General features: G+C 39.3%; 1 protein-coding gene across 2 annotated transcripts in view; it reads right to left on the bottom strand.

The window, feature by feature from the left end:
• Nell1 (neural EGFL like 1) overlaps positions 1–16,038 on the bottom strand; it is a gene marked incomplete at its 5' end in the record, with an annotated part of 791,721 nt that overhangs the window by 12,574 nt on the left and 763,109 nt on the right. For both annotated transcript variants that reach the window (XM_005401727.2, XM_005401728.2), the window contains 1 exon segment: positions 6,127–6,320. In XM_005401727.2, the coding sequence (XP_005401784.1) occupies positions 6,127–6,320 (194 nt within the window).

Here is a 16,038-nt window from a genome sequence, read left to right as displayed (position 1 = left end):
TTCAGAAAAACTCAAGGGCTGTTACTACTTAAATGTAGCCTTTATACAGGATAGTTAACATAGTTGTTCTACTATCTTCTATTTCTCTGCTGAAAGAAACTGTCAATGAGTCCTTGATTGATCAATATTGCACGTCTCTCTCTGTTTTCATGAGAAGCCACTTTGAAGATACCAATATGTAATACAACAAGCATTGCTAATTTCCGACCACTTTGTTTGTAACTCTGTATGGTCTGTACTGTTCTTTTGCTATTTTGTAAAATGTCTGTCTGTTAATGTTTTCCTCCTTTTGTTTTTAAAATAAAAAAATTAAAAAAAAATAAATGTAGCCTTTAGTTCTAGGCAAATGTTATTCACTTCCAAAAACTGAATAAGAAGCATAAAAATGAAATCTAGCCTCATTGGTTTTTCTCTTTTTTCCAGGAGGTTTTCCTCATTCTGATGACAGGTCAGTCATCCCGCATTAGTCAGAGGAGATATACTCCAAGACCCCAGTAGGCATCTGCTGCCATGAATAATGCTGAATCACATATGGCATGTTCTATTTTTTCCTGTAATACATACCTATGACAAAGCTTAACTTATAAAGTTGGCACAAAAGGAGATCAATAACAATAGCTAATAATAGAACAGTTATAACAATACACTGTAATAAAAGATGGACCAACATGGTCCTCTTCTTTTCATGTTATTTTACAATACTTATGCATGTATTTGTGATTCTGTGACTGACACAACGCCTTCATGATGAGATGAGTGAGATGAGTGACACTGGCATTGAGATGCAGTCTTAAATTGTGACCTAAGTGTTACTTGCTGCCACACTCGGTCTTAGCCAGACAGCCAAGAAGTGATGTGACGGATGTCTTACTTGAACGCAAGCACTACAACACCACAACAATCCATGTGCTCACCGTGAGGCCTACCCCATGACTAATGATGCCTACACCCACGAAGGGAGTGACTCATGGCCAAAGCTGGGTGGAGAAGATGACATAAGATTTCATCTGCCTACTCAGCACACCAAGGAATTTAACATTTGTGAACTGTTGCTCTAATTTTCAATTTAATACTTTTGGACTGTGATTGATCATGCTTAGCTAAATGGCAGGAACTGACATGACAAATACCAGGCATCTGATGAGATGCCCAGTAGAGGTGTAGGTGGGCATGTAGGGTGATGTGTAACTGAAGCTAACAGCAGCCTGCTTTCAGGCTCCAGATCTTTCTCTTCCTGGTGTCACCTGGACTCTGTTTACCCAGAGAAATGAGCAGCTAAGGCTCAAGGCACCCTGCAGCTTCTGTTTTCTACAGAATAGGAGAGATGTATGGAAGCTCAGGTTCTGGCATCATCCGTCACCAGCACTCCTCATTTCCCTTCTGTGATTTCTCTCTTGTGACCATTCCTCTACCCCTCCTGCAGGTTCTCTTCATTACCTTCCTCAGCCTTCACCATAACCTAGGCGATTTTCTCCTGTTAGCTCCCCTCTCCGTGGGTCGCCTGTCACCCTGGTGGTCAGGCCTTGATGGTGGCATGCCCACCTCCAAAGTGAAATCTGTCAGGATCTTCTCTGCACACAAGATAAAGTCTCAACTCCATGCTCGGCTCTATGGCCAGGCTTTCTCTATGGGCTCATCCCTGACTACTTCCTTCCCACACCCTACTTACTCCTAGTATTCTAATCACATCATTTACTTCGTATTTCCAATACCACATACATTCTGAAGCTTCTGCATCTTTACTTTTGCAGTTCCTTCTGTCTGAGATTCACTTTCCCCACATCCCTATTTAGCTAAATTCCTCATTCAAGGGTCATTATCTATGGGAAGCCATTCTCTGTTCTCTTTTGCAGCTTTCATACCATACTTCCGTTTGTCCATGTTTCCATGGAAAATGACTCATTTTTGCAGTGTGCCAGGGGATTGATTAATTGGGAAACTCTTTCCTTCTTCTCCATGACTTCCAACAGAAAGAAAACAACTCACACCAAAGTGCACATTTTTCAGGAACTGATAAACCTGTGATTCCTCTACCTTCCTATGTGACACAGGTAGAAAATAAATATGTCTTCTTCAGGTCTGGACAAATTTATGAACAGAAGAGTCACAGATATGTGTCTACGGAAAATATTTAGGATGCAGCCAGGATTTAAAAGCCAAGACCAGGGAGATTACCTTTTTTTACTTGTTTCTACAACATAGACAATGCTGAAACAACATGGGTTCTAAATAGTCCAGCAATCATTCTTTGCCTAATGAACTAAGTGGTCAAGGATTGAACAAAGCCTATTACTATCAAGGAAGTGCTTAGACTGTAAGGAAAAGCTTAGATCTATCTGCACTGGTTGAGCTTTACACTGAACTCCATTCGGTAGACATGCTTCTAATCCCTTCTTTCATTTGACAGGAAAGACTACCAACATAACCAGTTTACTGACTCCCAAGAAGAAACTGGCCTTTTAGAACTCCTGTGACTCTCTCTCAATGCCGAGTCTTGATCTTTTATTGGATTGTGTGATGCTGCTCTTGTATACTTTGGTTTTATGTGAAATTAAAACATCAAGGGTATGACTGACAATAACTCATACCCTAACTTTGATTTTATAGCCTCTAAGATGATGTTATTATAAGCATCCATTTGTCTGCTTAAGTACTGACAATGTTTCTTATGAAATTGGAATAGGACACTTTCAACTGCAAATGACAGAAATCAAACAAGGAGATGACAAATATTTTTTTTATGATGATAGCTTCCAGAATTGATTCAGAGCCTTTAATTCAGGACCTAAACAAAGTACTCTTCATCATCATAACCTCTGGAAAATTATGCTCTAAATTAGCATTGAACGCAGTTGAAAATCCAAACTTTGACAGAAAGATCTATGTAAAGGGATGTGCCTTGGCTTTCATTTAGAAAAGGAAGAAGTGGCAGTACAACTTCTTAATGAAATAAGATTGCAAGAATTGCTCATCTCCTGTGGCAATTTCAGTGTCATTTTCATAAGAGTTTGGAGGAACTTTAGGAGTTACAATATAGTAACTCAGAACGCTTGGCTCATTAACATAGTTATTAATGATACATTGGGGATTTTAATGATTGGTAGGCTCCCTGCTTTATCATGTATATAAACAAAACCTTACAAAAGCTTAGTCTCACAGGAGCAAATATTCCACTAAAGGCCTTTGCCTATTGGAGAGACTGGTGACCTAGAAATGTTAAAAAAGATTTGGATTCAGGTTGTGATTATCCTCAAAAGTTTGGGTAAACAATATTTTCTCAAAAAAAATTAACAAAGATCACATGCCCATTTTGCTGGCGGAACACAAAACTTCTTCTACCAGCCCCTCTCCACCATTCTAGTCCACCACAAGGTTTCCATTCTCTTCTTTCTTTAGAAAAAAACCCAGAAAGTTTATTGAAATTTCAAGCTATACTGAAAATTTCAACATAATTCTTCTTACACTAGTATTAAATTCCCATGATAAATGTAACCATTATGTACAGCAAACATGTACTAATAAAAATTTTTTAAAAATTAAAAAACCAAATTTTTAAAAAAAATTTTCTCAAATGACTGCAAAATCCAAGCTGATGGTCTACCACACTGATCAAACAGACCTTTGTAGGTGGTGTTCCTAAAGTGTAATCTCAAGCTGCTGTTCACAAAGCCATACAGTATGCCATATTAAAGAACAGAAGGTCAACAATCTCTCCTCTCTGTGGTCCCTGCTTTGGGGAGGCAGGGGAAGAGGGAAAAGTAATCTTTGCTTAAAACACAGGTGGCTTCTTCCTAGGGATGGTTCTTGTCAAGTGAAGCTGCTGAAGATGTACATAAAAATGAAAAACAGGACCCTTACATTTTCTGGAGCAAAGTGGCATCACATTTCAAACCACCTTTGTCCTTTGCCGGTTGCAGCTAAGATGCCCAAGCCACTGAAGGACTCAGACCACAGTGACACTAGCAGTGCACTGGCTTGAGGTCACTAAGACCTGCGTTTCAGCCTCTAGTGACCTGCTCTTTGTCAGGGATCTGTCACTTGAGTGACAGGTGGTTTTGTGCTTGGGACATGTCTTAGCACCAGCTTGGCCAGATCTAAAGTTCTCCAAGTAAGGTGACGCATGGGGACTGCACAACAAACTGATATGAACTGAGGAGAACAACTTTGGCAGCTCTTCCCACTGTAGGGATGAAGGCACTCAAGCTACAGAGCCACCAGCAGCCTCAGGCACACGTGGGGACTCAGGAGCTAGCTCCTTGGAGCTCAGCATGGGCTGCAGCTTCTCCAACTTCTACGGGCTTTTTAGGGTCTGCAGGAGGGTACTCTTGTGGTTAGCGCAGTGTCCAGTTTGGGGTCCATCTGCTCTCAGATCTGCTCCTTCTGGTCTCCATCTCCTCTCTGCAGCAGCCGTCAGATGATTCTTCACAAGATCCATGGCCTGCATGACCTTATTGATGGCCATGGTATTGGCCCCAGAGCCACCAAGCAATTCTTTCTGTGCTCCGAATTTTCTGGCCTTCTCTCCATAGTCCACTCTCTGCCTCTGCCAGCTCTGACTGCTGCCCCTCTGCATCTGGCTACCTCTGGGGCTACAGAAGCTGATTCTCATGGCAAATCACAGCACGGTGGTCAGATTTGCCTTCTCTAAAAAATGCTGTCCTTTGAGTCAGTGCCACAAAATTGAATATCATAGTCAATATATTAAAATTTTTAAAGAAATGTCTCTCTGGAATTAACAAACTAGAGAGGTTGAGCTGGGTCAATCAATAAAGTGGACTGACAGACTGGTCAATTGAGTTTAAAGATACCAATAGGTATCCAAATTGTACCATCTGTAGAGTCTGCAGCACATGTGGTAATGTGGAAAACTATGACATTTGCAACAAATGAGCTCAAAGTCCTTGTGTCCTGTGCAGTGTGCTAGGTCCACATAGACACTTGGATCTTCAGTATTTAGGGGAAGTTACTTGCACCTTACAGACTGAGCTTTCTTGTGTTATAAAGTTTGCCAGAAGAATGAATGTAATGCAGTTTTTAAATTAGAGGGTGCCCAAAACAGCAGGTGCTCAATAAATGGAAGAAATGAACCTAAATTTGGGTGCTTGGAACTTGGTTTAAGCATAAGGGGAAAATACAGGTGTTATGCAATAGGTGTAGAGCAATATAGCTCTCATAAATACCCCAGGTCCACCCAGGTCTCTTGGGGAATAGCAGACTTGAAGGTTGTATAGATGAATTTTGATTTTTAAAGCTTATTCCAGCTCTGTGTATAGAGAGCACACTGAGAAATTATCAGGAGACCTGCTTCTCTAAAAGGCTTGTAAGCAAATAATTTCTTTTGGATTTCATGTCCATAAAGCCCACGATTAAATAATCTCATTCCAGTGGACACAGAAATTCAAGGCAAGAGCTACGGTAAAGTAATTACAGAGAAAAATAAATGGGAAAGATCAACAAAAGAAGTACTAAAGCACAAGGAAATCAAATATTTTAATAGACCCATTTCACAAAGCATAAAATAAAACCACATGGTGACAGAATTTTATTTTCATAAGCATTAAACTCACTTGCAAGCAATTTAATGTAAAGAATGGCCCAGGCCCAAGAATGTTCAAGAAGAAAGCAATGATTAAGAGACCTCATACTGTCGCTGTCATTAGCTTGGAGTAGAAGCCCGCTTGTCTGACCACTGAAAGCAAGACTATGAGCTGCACTGTTCTGGAAGATACTACCAAAAAGCGAGTGAGTACACGCAGGTGATTGTTTTAGGCAAAGCACAGATTTGGTGGGAAAATATATGTAAGTGCAGGATGAGGGCTTATTAAAGCTCTCCTCCAGCCAAACTTAAAGGTCCTGGAGGATCTCACTGGTTCTCGCTGCCCCTGTTTTCCCTTGCTGCAGTCTCTGGTCGACTCCACACCTCTCTTCACTACGAGCACAATCGATTCAAAGCACGTTTCCTGCCATACAGCATCATCATTAGCTGTAGCGCAGACCAGAACAGCAGGAGTTTATTGGGAACTACGGGGACCCATGAGTCAACCACGCAGGGGCAAAAAGTGGGAAGCAGAAAGGTCAAGGAGGGAAAGAGTAGTTATGAATTCTTCTGCACTAAGTCAGCCTCACCTTGCAGGAACAGACAGAGCACCTGTCTTCTTTCAGGGTCCACACCTGCCCATTGCGCTTCAGTCCGCCTTCGTGGGGACAGTCGCCGGAACAGGAAGGCCCAGAGGGACAGAGGCAGTCATAGCCCCCTGCCAAGTTGATGCAGGCAGAATCATTCCAACAGGTGTGAGTTCTTAAGGCACATTCATCAATGTCTGCAATAAATAAAGCACAGGACTTTAGGACCTAACCAAGGGAACTTACAAAAATAACAATCATTTGCAATAACATTGAGTAACGCTATTGGACATTTACCTTGTCCCCGGTATGGCTATTGTGCCAAACTCTTCCCATTCATTATTTCCTTTACTCTGCAGACAGATTTGTGTGGGAGGATCTACTCTTATCTCTATTTTGTAAATAATGGAGCAGGGGTTGCTAGAGTTAAATAGCAAGTGGTTATCCTGAAAATCAAACCCACAGCTGCCTTACTCCAGGTGCCAAAATATCCCATAGCAGCAATAAACTGCTTTTAGGATATCCTCAAGTGCTTTTCATGCAGTTGCATAAACACTGCTGAGTCACTAACTGTGTGCTTAGATTAGCTACTGAGTAGGAACAAGAGGGCAATGAGGCAACCTTGACCCAGTTAGATTGCCTCTCCCCCAATCTTAAATCCAAGGCTGAAATACTGTAAGTGGGACTAATTCTTAGATGACTTGCTTAATCAAATTCCTTCCATCCTAATGGTCAGTGCATTTTGGCACCGCACAAAAAAATACCAGAGCTATAGTAGAGTCTAGTATGGATGCTGACGGAAGAGGTACAAAGATTATTCTGTTTTCACTGACAGCCAAGTAAAGGAAAATACAGAACCTGCCAACTCATTCTGATGGGCAAAGCCTGCGTGACCTCAGCAATATCCTAAACATACACCTGACTAACATGGATTACACTCTTTCCCAGAGGGCAATCCTTTACTTCACTAGGTACCCAATTCTACCTGTGAATAGTTCTTTAAAAGAAATCCCCTTTTGTACCTGAGATGAAATATAAAAAAGAAATCCCCTTTTAAATTGAGATGAAATACATGACCTGGGAACTTCTACACATTAGTACTACTTGTGAGACCCCCTCAAGGTCTTTCATTTTTTTAACATTTTTAAGCCATCTGAAGGTCCCTGTAACTTGTCTATCAGAGTCCTCTCTTGCCTTTCAAAAATCTTCTGCCATGGTTGCAAGTACCCCTCAGATAATAACATTAACTCAATTTTTTAAATCAAAAGTCTTCTATGCACAAGATTATTTCCACACTAGAAGTTTTAAGTGATGAAATTAATCTCTAAAATACTACCTCCCTAAATTGATAAACTGAACACAGGAGCATATATAAATATCTATTATTAGGCCACTTTTTGGTAACTTGACTTCTGTAGGAAAATAAAACAGAATAATAATTTATTCTATGTTATAAAAGTCATCGTAAAGTGTACATAAGTTTGTAACCATTTCGTCAAGGATAATGGATCAAATTTTTAAAAATCACAAACAATATATTCTCCTACAGTGTCCCAAGCAATTACAAAGAAATAATATCCATTGCTATAATTTTATACATTTATGTACATATATGTATATGGTTTTATGCATATACATAGACAGTTTTTATAATACTTTTATGAGTTAGGGTATTTAATCATAAAACTGAATACTTATTTTCCTTTTACAGAGGAGCACATTACAGGGCAGGAATTGCATCCCCAGCGTTCTGACTGATGTACTAGAGTGCTCTCCAGTATGCTGTGCAAACATGAGGTCTTAAGTCTTTTTTCAGCATAAGAATGTTCTGTGCTTTTATCTACCTTTAACTATTTAACCTCTGGACACTTAAGCTCACTTTCAAGGGTAAGATCTTACATACAAATAGTGATTACACTTTTTTAAAAAATAGTGATTACACATTGTTTTGGGACAGGTACATTTGAAGCAGGGTTGGTATTTTGAAAGATTAATGACAATGTGTATTTCATTGTAATTTTTTATAATTGAACATTTACCATGATTGTCAAACATCCCTTATAGATCATTTTCAGTATTTTAGGTTGAAATTTTGAAGAAGATATAATTACCCAAAGTGTGTCAAAATTTCGAAGAAATAATGAGAGAAAAGTATTAGTATAAGCTTTAATTCACAATGATGATGCAAAGTAGAAAATAGTAAACAGTTCTAGCAAAATTTACGGAAGGTAATTCCCTCCAAGATCTGTTTCTTTTTTCCCACCAATTGTAGCCTCAGTCAAGCCACTGTGTTGAGGAACAGTGACTCCTCTTAGAAATTACACAAATGATCTCAATGATCATGCCTGGATTTCTGGTCAACAACAGGCTGGCCTCAAGCTCTCTCTTCAGGCCATGCTCAGATTATCTCAGTGCATTGGACCAGACAGTGCTCCTTGAATCCATTCTTCTCTCCTCATTCTTCTTCCTCTAATTCTTCCCAACTAAAATTAGCACTGAATGAAAAAGTCGAGGGGTGGGGCTGGGGATTTAGCTCAGGGGCACAGCGCCTGCCTGGCAAGCGCAAGGTCGTGAGTTCGGTTCCCGGTACCGGAGAAAAACCAAAAAAAAAAAAAAAAAAAAAGTCGAGGGGACCAGGTTGAAGACGAGCTCCTCGTTTCAACACAGTGCTTACCAGGAACATTTTACACTTCACAATCACATGCTGTTGGACACATTACTTCACCTCTGTATTTCTCCTTTATCTACATGGACTTATTAGTCACTTTATGGACTTCTGAAAATTACAGTGTAGATAACAGAACAGGGACTCCACAGACATCTGTTTCTTCGTTAGATAAATGTAAATATCTAAGGCAAAATTCAAGTTCTGCCTTCTCAGGTAAGCTTTTCCCAACCTGGTGCCAATTCAATATAATCATGCACACCTTCTGAGCTCTCACAGCAATGATGGCTGGTAGACTACTGCTCCTTATTTAGGGATATAACACTGTGGGTCTGCAATGAACGATCACATTTGCATTACTCCCACCTCTTAGTTGTTTTGAAAGTAGCATATTACAAATATTCAGTCATATCTTTCTCTCATATTTATAACCTAGTTGTCATAAATACAGGAAGATAGAGTAGGTAGGTAGATAGATGATAGGTAGCTACAGATAGATAAATGGCCCATCATGTATAAAATAAAATAATAAAAACTCAGGTTTCTTTAAACTCTGTGGATTCATCTCTTCATATTCATCACGGTGAGACTATTGTCACAGCCTCCAATCTGGTCTCCTTGCCTCCAGCCACTTTGCATTATAATGTAGTGATTTGTGACTGCCCACAGCCAAAATGTTAGCAGAGTCAAAAATGCCAGTGCTCATGTTTACCACCACCAGCGGTTGATTGAACTGACATAAAGAAAGACATAGACCTCTGAGTTCTGTTCAACCCCATGAAAACCACTGCTGTCAACATCTTTCCTAGCATGGTGGTGCTTAAAAAGCAAACCTGTCTGTGACACGCCTGTATTTGCCGGGTATCTATATTACTCTGATGCTTGTACTAGAAGGCTCGAGCTAAAAGCCTAAGTCGCTATTTAACACTTCAATTGTTATCTTCTGTCCTTTCACTTTTTACTCAAAGGCGGAAAGCAAGAAATTCAAAATGTCAGATAGGTGAAGGCCTATTGGACAACATGGTGTCTATAGTTAACAAGGTATTATATTCTTGAGAAATGCTAAGAGTATTATTTTATGTTCCCACCGCAAAAAGTGACACGTGTGTGAGGTAATACATGTGTTCATTGACTTGGCTTAGCTATTACACCATGCATGCATTAAAAATATGTTCTTCATCCTAATATATACTTTTTTACTTGTTAATTTAAAAATACACACAGACATGTGTGTGTGTGTGTGTGTGTGTATGTGTATGTATTCACTGGACGATCACACACAGGCTATGTTGGTTCCCATGTTTGCATCGTAGAACATGCCTTTTCAGATTAGGAAACTTCTTATTATTAACCTCTATGGAATGAAATCAGGTATAGACTAATTAATTGGTAAGATAAGCATGTCCTTTACTCGGCTACTTTTATTTCCATGCAGTCTTAAGAACCAGATTAAGCATCACCATTCCTTATTGGGCAAGACAGCCAACGATGACTTTGTTCTCTCTGAGCCTCGCACACAATTCTATTCTCACAGTCACCTCTAGGGAGTTACACGCTTAATATACTCCTCTCCATGGACAGTGATTTCATTGAGGGCAGAGACTAAATTTTATTTCTTCCTCTTCCCAGTGCCAAAAATAGCAGAAAGACTGTGGGTGTTCAATGTATTTATTTAATTTAACTTGCCTAAATCCACAAAATTCGTACTAACACTATTAAAAAGCCTACTTTGTTAAAATTTAGTCTTTAGAGTGCTCAGTAAGAGCAAGGCATAATCACCATCTTGCCCTGCATAGAAAACATCTTGTTATTTATTACTGAGTTCCCATCTGCAAAAGCCTTTGAGTCTGGTCCAAAGTAGAATTAATACAACAGAATGGTACCGGGAGCTCCCCCATGCCACGACTGAAGCATTTCATTTCCCTGTCAAATGCTGCTGGACAAGGGCAGAGGCAGACCCATTAGCAAATCACACTAGAAACTGCCTGCAAGTGTAATTTCCACCAATCTGCTAATAGTGGCTACGAAAGGCTCTGTAATTTATAAGTGTCTTCTAAAGTAATCTCTAACCCGGTAATTAGTTCTTGAGAACAATATGCTGTTCTATTATTTGGACGTTTTGCATTTACAAAGTTGCAAACACTTCAGCACTGTTTCCTCTTATAAATCAAGAAAACCTGAGCATAAAGACAAATATATCTATTGTGCACAATAAAACTGGTACAAGAGCAGGAGTTGCTTCCACCTCTCCAGAACGAAAAGATTTCACAGTTCAGTATAGGACCATATTGCCTGCAGAGTTCCATGTAATTGCTTTACTTATGACACAGAAATCTAATTCTGCTTCCATGCAATTTAACAGATTTATAGAAAGCCAGATGTTAGCAATTATGGAAACCGACATTATTCATATTCTTGGTAATGCAGACCTGTTTGCTCTGCACAAAGCCAACTTAATCTATTATACATATCCCAAGGCACCCGAAAGGAAGAGGCACCCTATTTACATATTGCAACTGTTGTTGTCTGCTGAGCAAACACAAAGATGCTTACCCATGAGACTTACCCAAGTCATCAGCCAGCTCTCCCAATGACAAAGAGGCAGTGAAGCCAAAATCAGACAGTGTTCCATCGGCAAATCCATACCCATTACAGTGCCCTTGTTTTTTCTTATAGTAAATAACGACTCTGTGATTTCCTTGTGTTGCTATTATAAATTCATTATTTAAATGCTCCATGCTTGAGTGGGACCTTTTTCAATAAGACTATGCCTAAGCTTGCATTAGAACTAATTTTCTCACAGTGACATTTTCAAAATTACTGAAAGCTGTTATTATCATACTTGGTGCTGTTTTTTAAAACGTCTAGTTGTGCCGCGCCAGTCTTCTTTCTTCTTTCATTTGAGGTTCTCAGGTTATTTGGAGATGTAAGAAAATATAAGTCAGTCGTGTTTATATCAGACGCAATCAAACCAATCCCAGATAATTTTCCTACACTTCTAGAAAACCAGCTCTGGAGAAGTTTTAATAGCATAACAACTATACAGGCTCCTGCTTCAGGGATTGAAACTTGGACAGGTTGATTTCAGAGAAGAAGGGAGTCATCCTTTTCCCAAGGGTTTCAAAAAGTTAGGTCAAGGCAGCAAATTTCCTCATTACCCTACACTGCTCTCTCTTAAGCACCATTCACAGCACATGTAGCTTTGCTTTCAAACTCAAAGCAGGTGATATGTCAGGAAACAAAATTTAACCTGGGGTTGGACTATCCAGCTGCATGTGTTCTGACTTGGAAATCATTACCAGACATTAGGGGCTCAGAAATGAGAACAGAGCTTGGGGGCATATTAGGGACAGACAAGACGGAGCACAGATTCTTCTCCAGTAATTAAAGTAGCATTCTCCTTTTACAGCCACAGAAGGAAAATTGTGGGGGAAAGTACACACAGAGTACATCAACAAAAGATGTGTAAGAAACAAGTGCAAAAATATAAGGTCTGATCTGACTCACAAAATAAAAATCTCATGCAATGTTAAGATGCACAGTAAGTTTCAGGACCATCATAAAGGTCCACAGATGTGCTCTGCTGAGATCTGTCATGCTAAACTTAGGTCAGAGGTTCCTTTGAGAACACAGAAGATTAGAGAGAGGGTGCCACACTTAGGGCTCATCAGAAGAGATTCACCAGCATGTCGAGGGCCTCAGATCATCTCCACTTACCAGAAAGTAGGACGATCAATGGAAAAGTCAGCAAAAGGAAAAGCTAGCTATACTGTTTAGAATGAGGTTACATATCTCCAAGGAAAGAGCTTCCAAAGTTCTTCCGCATTGACTGCTACATGTCCTCCCCATGTTCCAGCCATCCTTTAGTCGGGAGTAAACCGCGTCCTTGGCATTCATTTTATTGTCCAGGGTTTACGTTTGCCAGTGTGCAAGGAATCTCCCCCTCTTTAATTGGACAGACTCTCACTTTAAATAAAGGGCAAAATAAGCACTGTTTGGACTCTCTTCTGCATCTGATCCTTGCATCCTGGCCTTCCTTTCTGGTGTCTACAACTAGCAGCTGTCTTCTTTTCTTTTCTTTTCTTTTTCTTTTTGGCAGTTTCCCATCAGATTTTATTGGTACATTTAGGTATTTATCATGATCACATTCATCATAGAGAATTTGTACCTGCACCTGATATAACTTGATTATTTTTTTTCCCCATTCCCCTACATTCTCTTTAACCGCTCCTTCCCTCCCCATTTACAAAACCTTTATTTCTAATCTTGCCTTCTTATTTTTTTCTTCACTGTCTCTTGAATGTATGCAAGTTTCCATGTGACCCTGTCATCAGCCGAAAATTTCTCACAACAAGTTTGGAAAATCATCACCCTGGTTTAACAAATAGTGAAGGCAATATTGTATTTATTGTGATCAAAGAACTCTTTCCTCAACTGTGGGAGACGAGATAGGATGATTAAGGCCTAACTGCCTCTTCTGGGAGCACTAGAAAGAAAGGCGGGCATGAATGTGTGCTCACATGCTACAGCGAAAATGAATGCCGCTAAGATCCTGTTGTTTACTCAGTTATGTACTGTGGATGGTGGGAGACAGATGAATCCTATTTTATTCTGATTGCTCGTGCCTGTGTCTGAGTGAATAAAGCCAAGGTACACCAGTAACTCAGGACTTTTTGTCAAAGCAGACAAGAGCCCCCTGGACCCCCATATTTTAATCTATTTTGTGTCCCTTTGTGTTTTATCTTCTTGTCCCTTGGTCAGGCACAACCTTGAAGTTTGGGCCCCTACACTCAACTTTCTGAGATGTAATTTTTATTCTTCCTCTTCTCTATACATTCATCTATCACTAGTAATCATCATCAATTAATAAATTCCCCAGATATTCACTGAACATTTGCTCCATGCCATGCTTATTGTTCAGTGATGGGGATGCACTGGTTAAAGATATGTTTCTGTAAGTGTGGAGCTCACAGTCTTCTCTTATTTTTAAATATTAATACCCTGTAAGGCCCCATCTTAGTGTTTCTTTTCCCTTAGTGGGAAGACAGTGCCACACCAAGTCGAATCTTTGGAATCTAGCCTCCTGGATACGAGTTAGTATGACTTACATACCCATGTTGCTGCAGAATGAGGTCTCCGTGACAGGTGACTTTCAATGCAAGAAAACAAGGCAACTCCCTGTATTCAGGAACACAGAGTCAACTGTATTTTGTGACTTTGAAAATTCTACCTAAAATCTCTGAGCTTTGGTTTCCTCATTTACAAAATATCGTTTAAAATATCCCCATGATTTGGTGATGTAGCTCAGCAATGGAGTAATTTCCTGGCATGTGCAATGTCCTGGGTTCAAACTTCAGAGCTCCAAAAAGAAAATACTATTCCCCACAGCATTATGGTTTTAGTTTATTTGACACAGGGTCTCGATGTGTAGTCCAGGATGGTCTTCACTACACAGTCCAGGTTGCCCTCAAACTTGTGGCAACTCTCCTGCCTCAGCCTCCCAAGTGCTGGGATTGCAGATATATATCACCACACCCTGCTGCTGTGAGATAATTTGTAATGTTCCATAAATACCTAATAACATGCTGTAAAAAATAAAGTCCTGTAAAAATTCTTCAAAATTCTTCAAAATTCTTCAAATTCTTCAAAAATTCTTCAAAAATTCTTCAAAACTTAGCTGTCATTGTTCTTGTTGTTGCTCCTATTGCTTCTTTAATTTTTCTCAATAATCCAGATCAGGACCACCATCTCTATTCTCTTATTATGGCACTGGCCCATACATTCAGTTGCTTTCCGAGGATTTCCAATAGAATTCTGATTTCTCAAGTTCACTTGGTTTTTGATTAATACAGTGGCAAGTGAAATCCATAAATGTTAACACCTTAAATTCTCTATCTGAGCTGTAATTTGTAGATGTAATGTTAAGAGCGAGTGAAAAACTGTGAAAGAATATGATTTGATGATACTCCGTGAACTTGCCTTGGTCTCTGGCTACATTTTTCTTAGAGGATGCACACATGTAGGTATGTGACTGCAGATGGAGAAAAGAGCTCCTTCCAGGTAGAAAAATAAGAGCTGAGCGAGGGCAAATCACTTTTCTAATTAACCAAGTGAGTTGCTGTGAACAATTCATACTTCTCTACCTAGTGATTAAATCTGTTTAAATTCAATAGGATTCTGACCAGTGGAGAGAACAAACACAAAAATCAATACATATTGAAACTCTTACTATCTAAAGAGAATTTTACTTCACAGAGAACCTGTAATAATGATGCCATTGACTTTACACATATGTTTTTATAAATTTGCTCATGAGAGGGAAGGAGTATTCTTTTGTAGCTATGGTCTCCTAAGTAAGGTTTCACACCTGGCCATCCACACTCCATTGTTGTAGTCACTGAATTCTTTAGTCTCTTGTACCTTTGTTGTTGCTATTTTTTTATTTTCTTCTCTTTAAAATTCAAAAAAGAAAATTTTGTTCTTTGCTGAAGCAAATTACTCCTCTCACCTTAATTCTGTGTTGCTTATATCTCCTTTATGTTACCTTGTATGCTCGGCGATGAACATTGTTTTTTAGCTTCCTTTCACATTGGATATTCCTTACTTATTTATCTTTGTGTCTGTCAAATATCTTTTGCAGCATGTACTAGGAAATGCACAAATTGGTTAAATTTGAAGTTTTTTTTAGCTGTGATAGAAGAAGAACCTTTGCCTTTAGGTGGTCTGTTTTTCCTCTTGGACACAAATAGAAGTTACATAAAAAGCTCCCTAAAATCTAGTCCATTTCTAACTTTATGTGGTTACTTTTCACCTTCGTGGGCCAGGACATGCAATTCAAGAGCTGGAAGATGAATAGTGACAAAAAAGGAGGTCAGAAGCAAAGAAACAGGACACTGAGAACATGTCTCAAAATTAATCGTCTTTTAGGACATTACAAACTTATCAAAACATTCCTGCCTTCCCTTAATGAGTATTTTCAAACAAGTGACAAATACAAGAAGTATAGTTTTCTTTTCTTTCTGGAAATCTTAGCCAAGTAGTCCTTGGGGACAAATACGCATGGTGTAATCAGCCAGGGTGAAAATCTGCACTAACTCCCTCTTTTGACAAATCATTCTCTCAAGCAAGTTGTCAGATTAGAAATTACTGCTTCTCTCTTCTATGCCAATGTAAGGTCTCAGACAGAAAGAAATTTAATTTACTCTAAGAAGTGTCTTGCAATTTATACAGAAAGCAAAGGACAGAAAATA

Source organism: Chinchilla lanigera, unplaced genomic scaffold (genome assembly GCF_000276665.1).
Source record: "Chinchilla lanigera isolate Chin_1 unplaced genomic scaffold, ChiLan1.0 scaffold00075, whole genome shotgun sequence".
NCBI lineage: Eukaryota > Metazoa > Chordata > Mammalia > Rodentia > Chinchillidae > Chinchilla > Chinchilla lanigera.
This window is presented reverse-complemented; position numbering and strand designations above follow the sequence as displayed.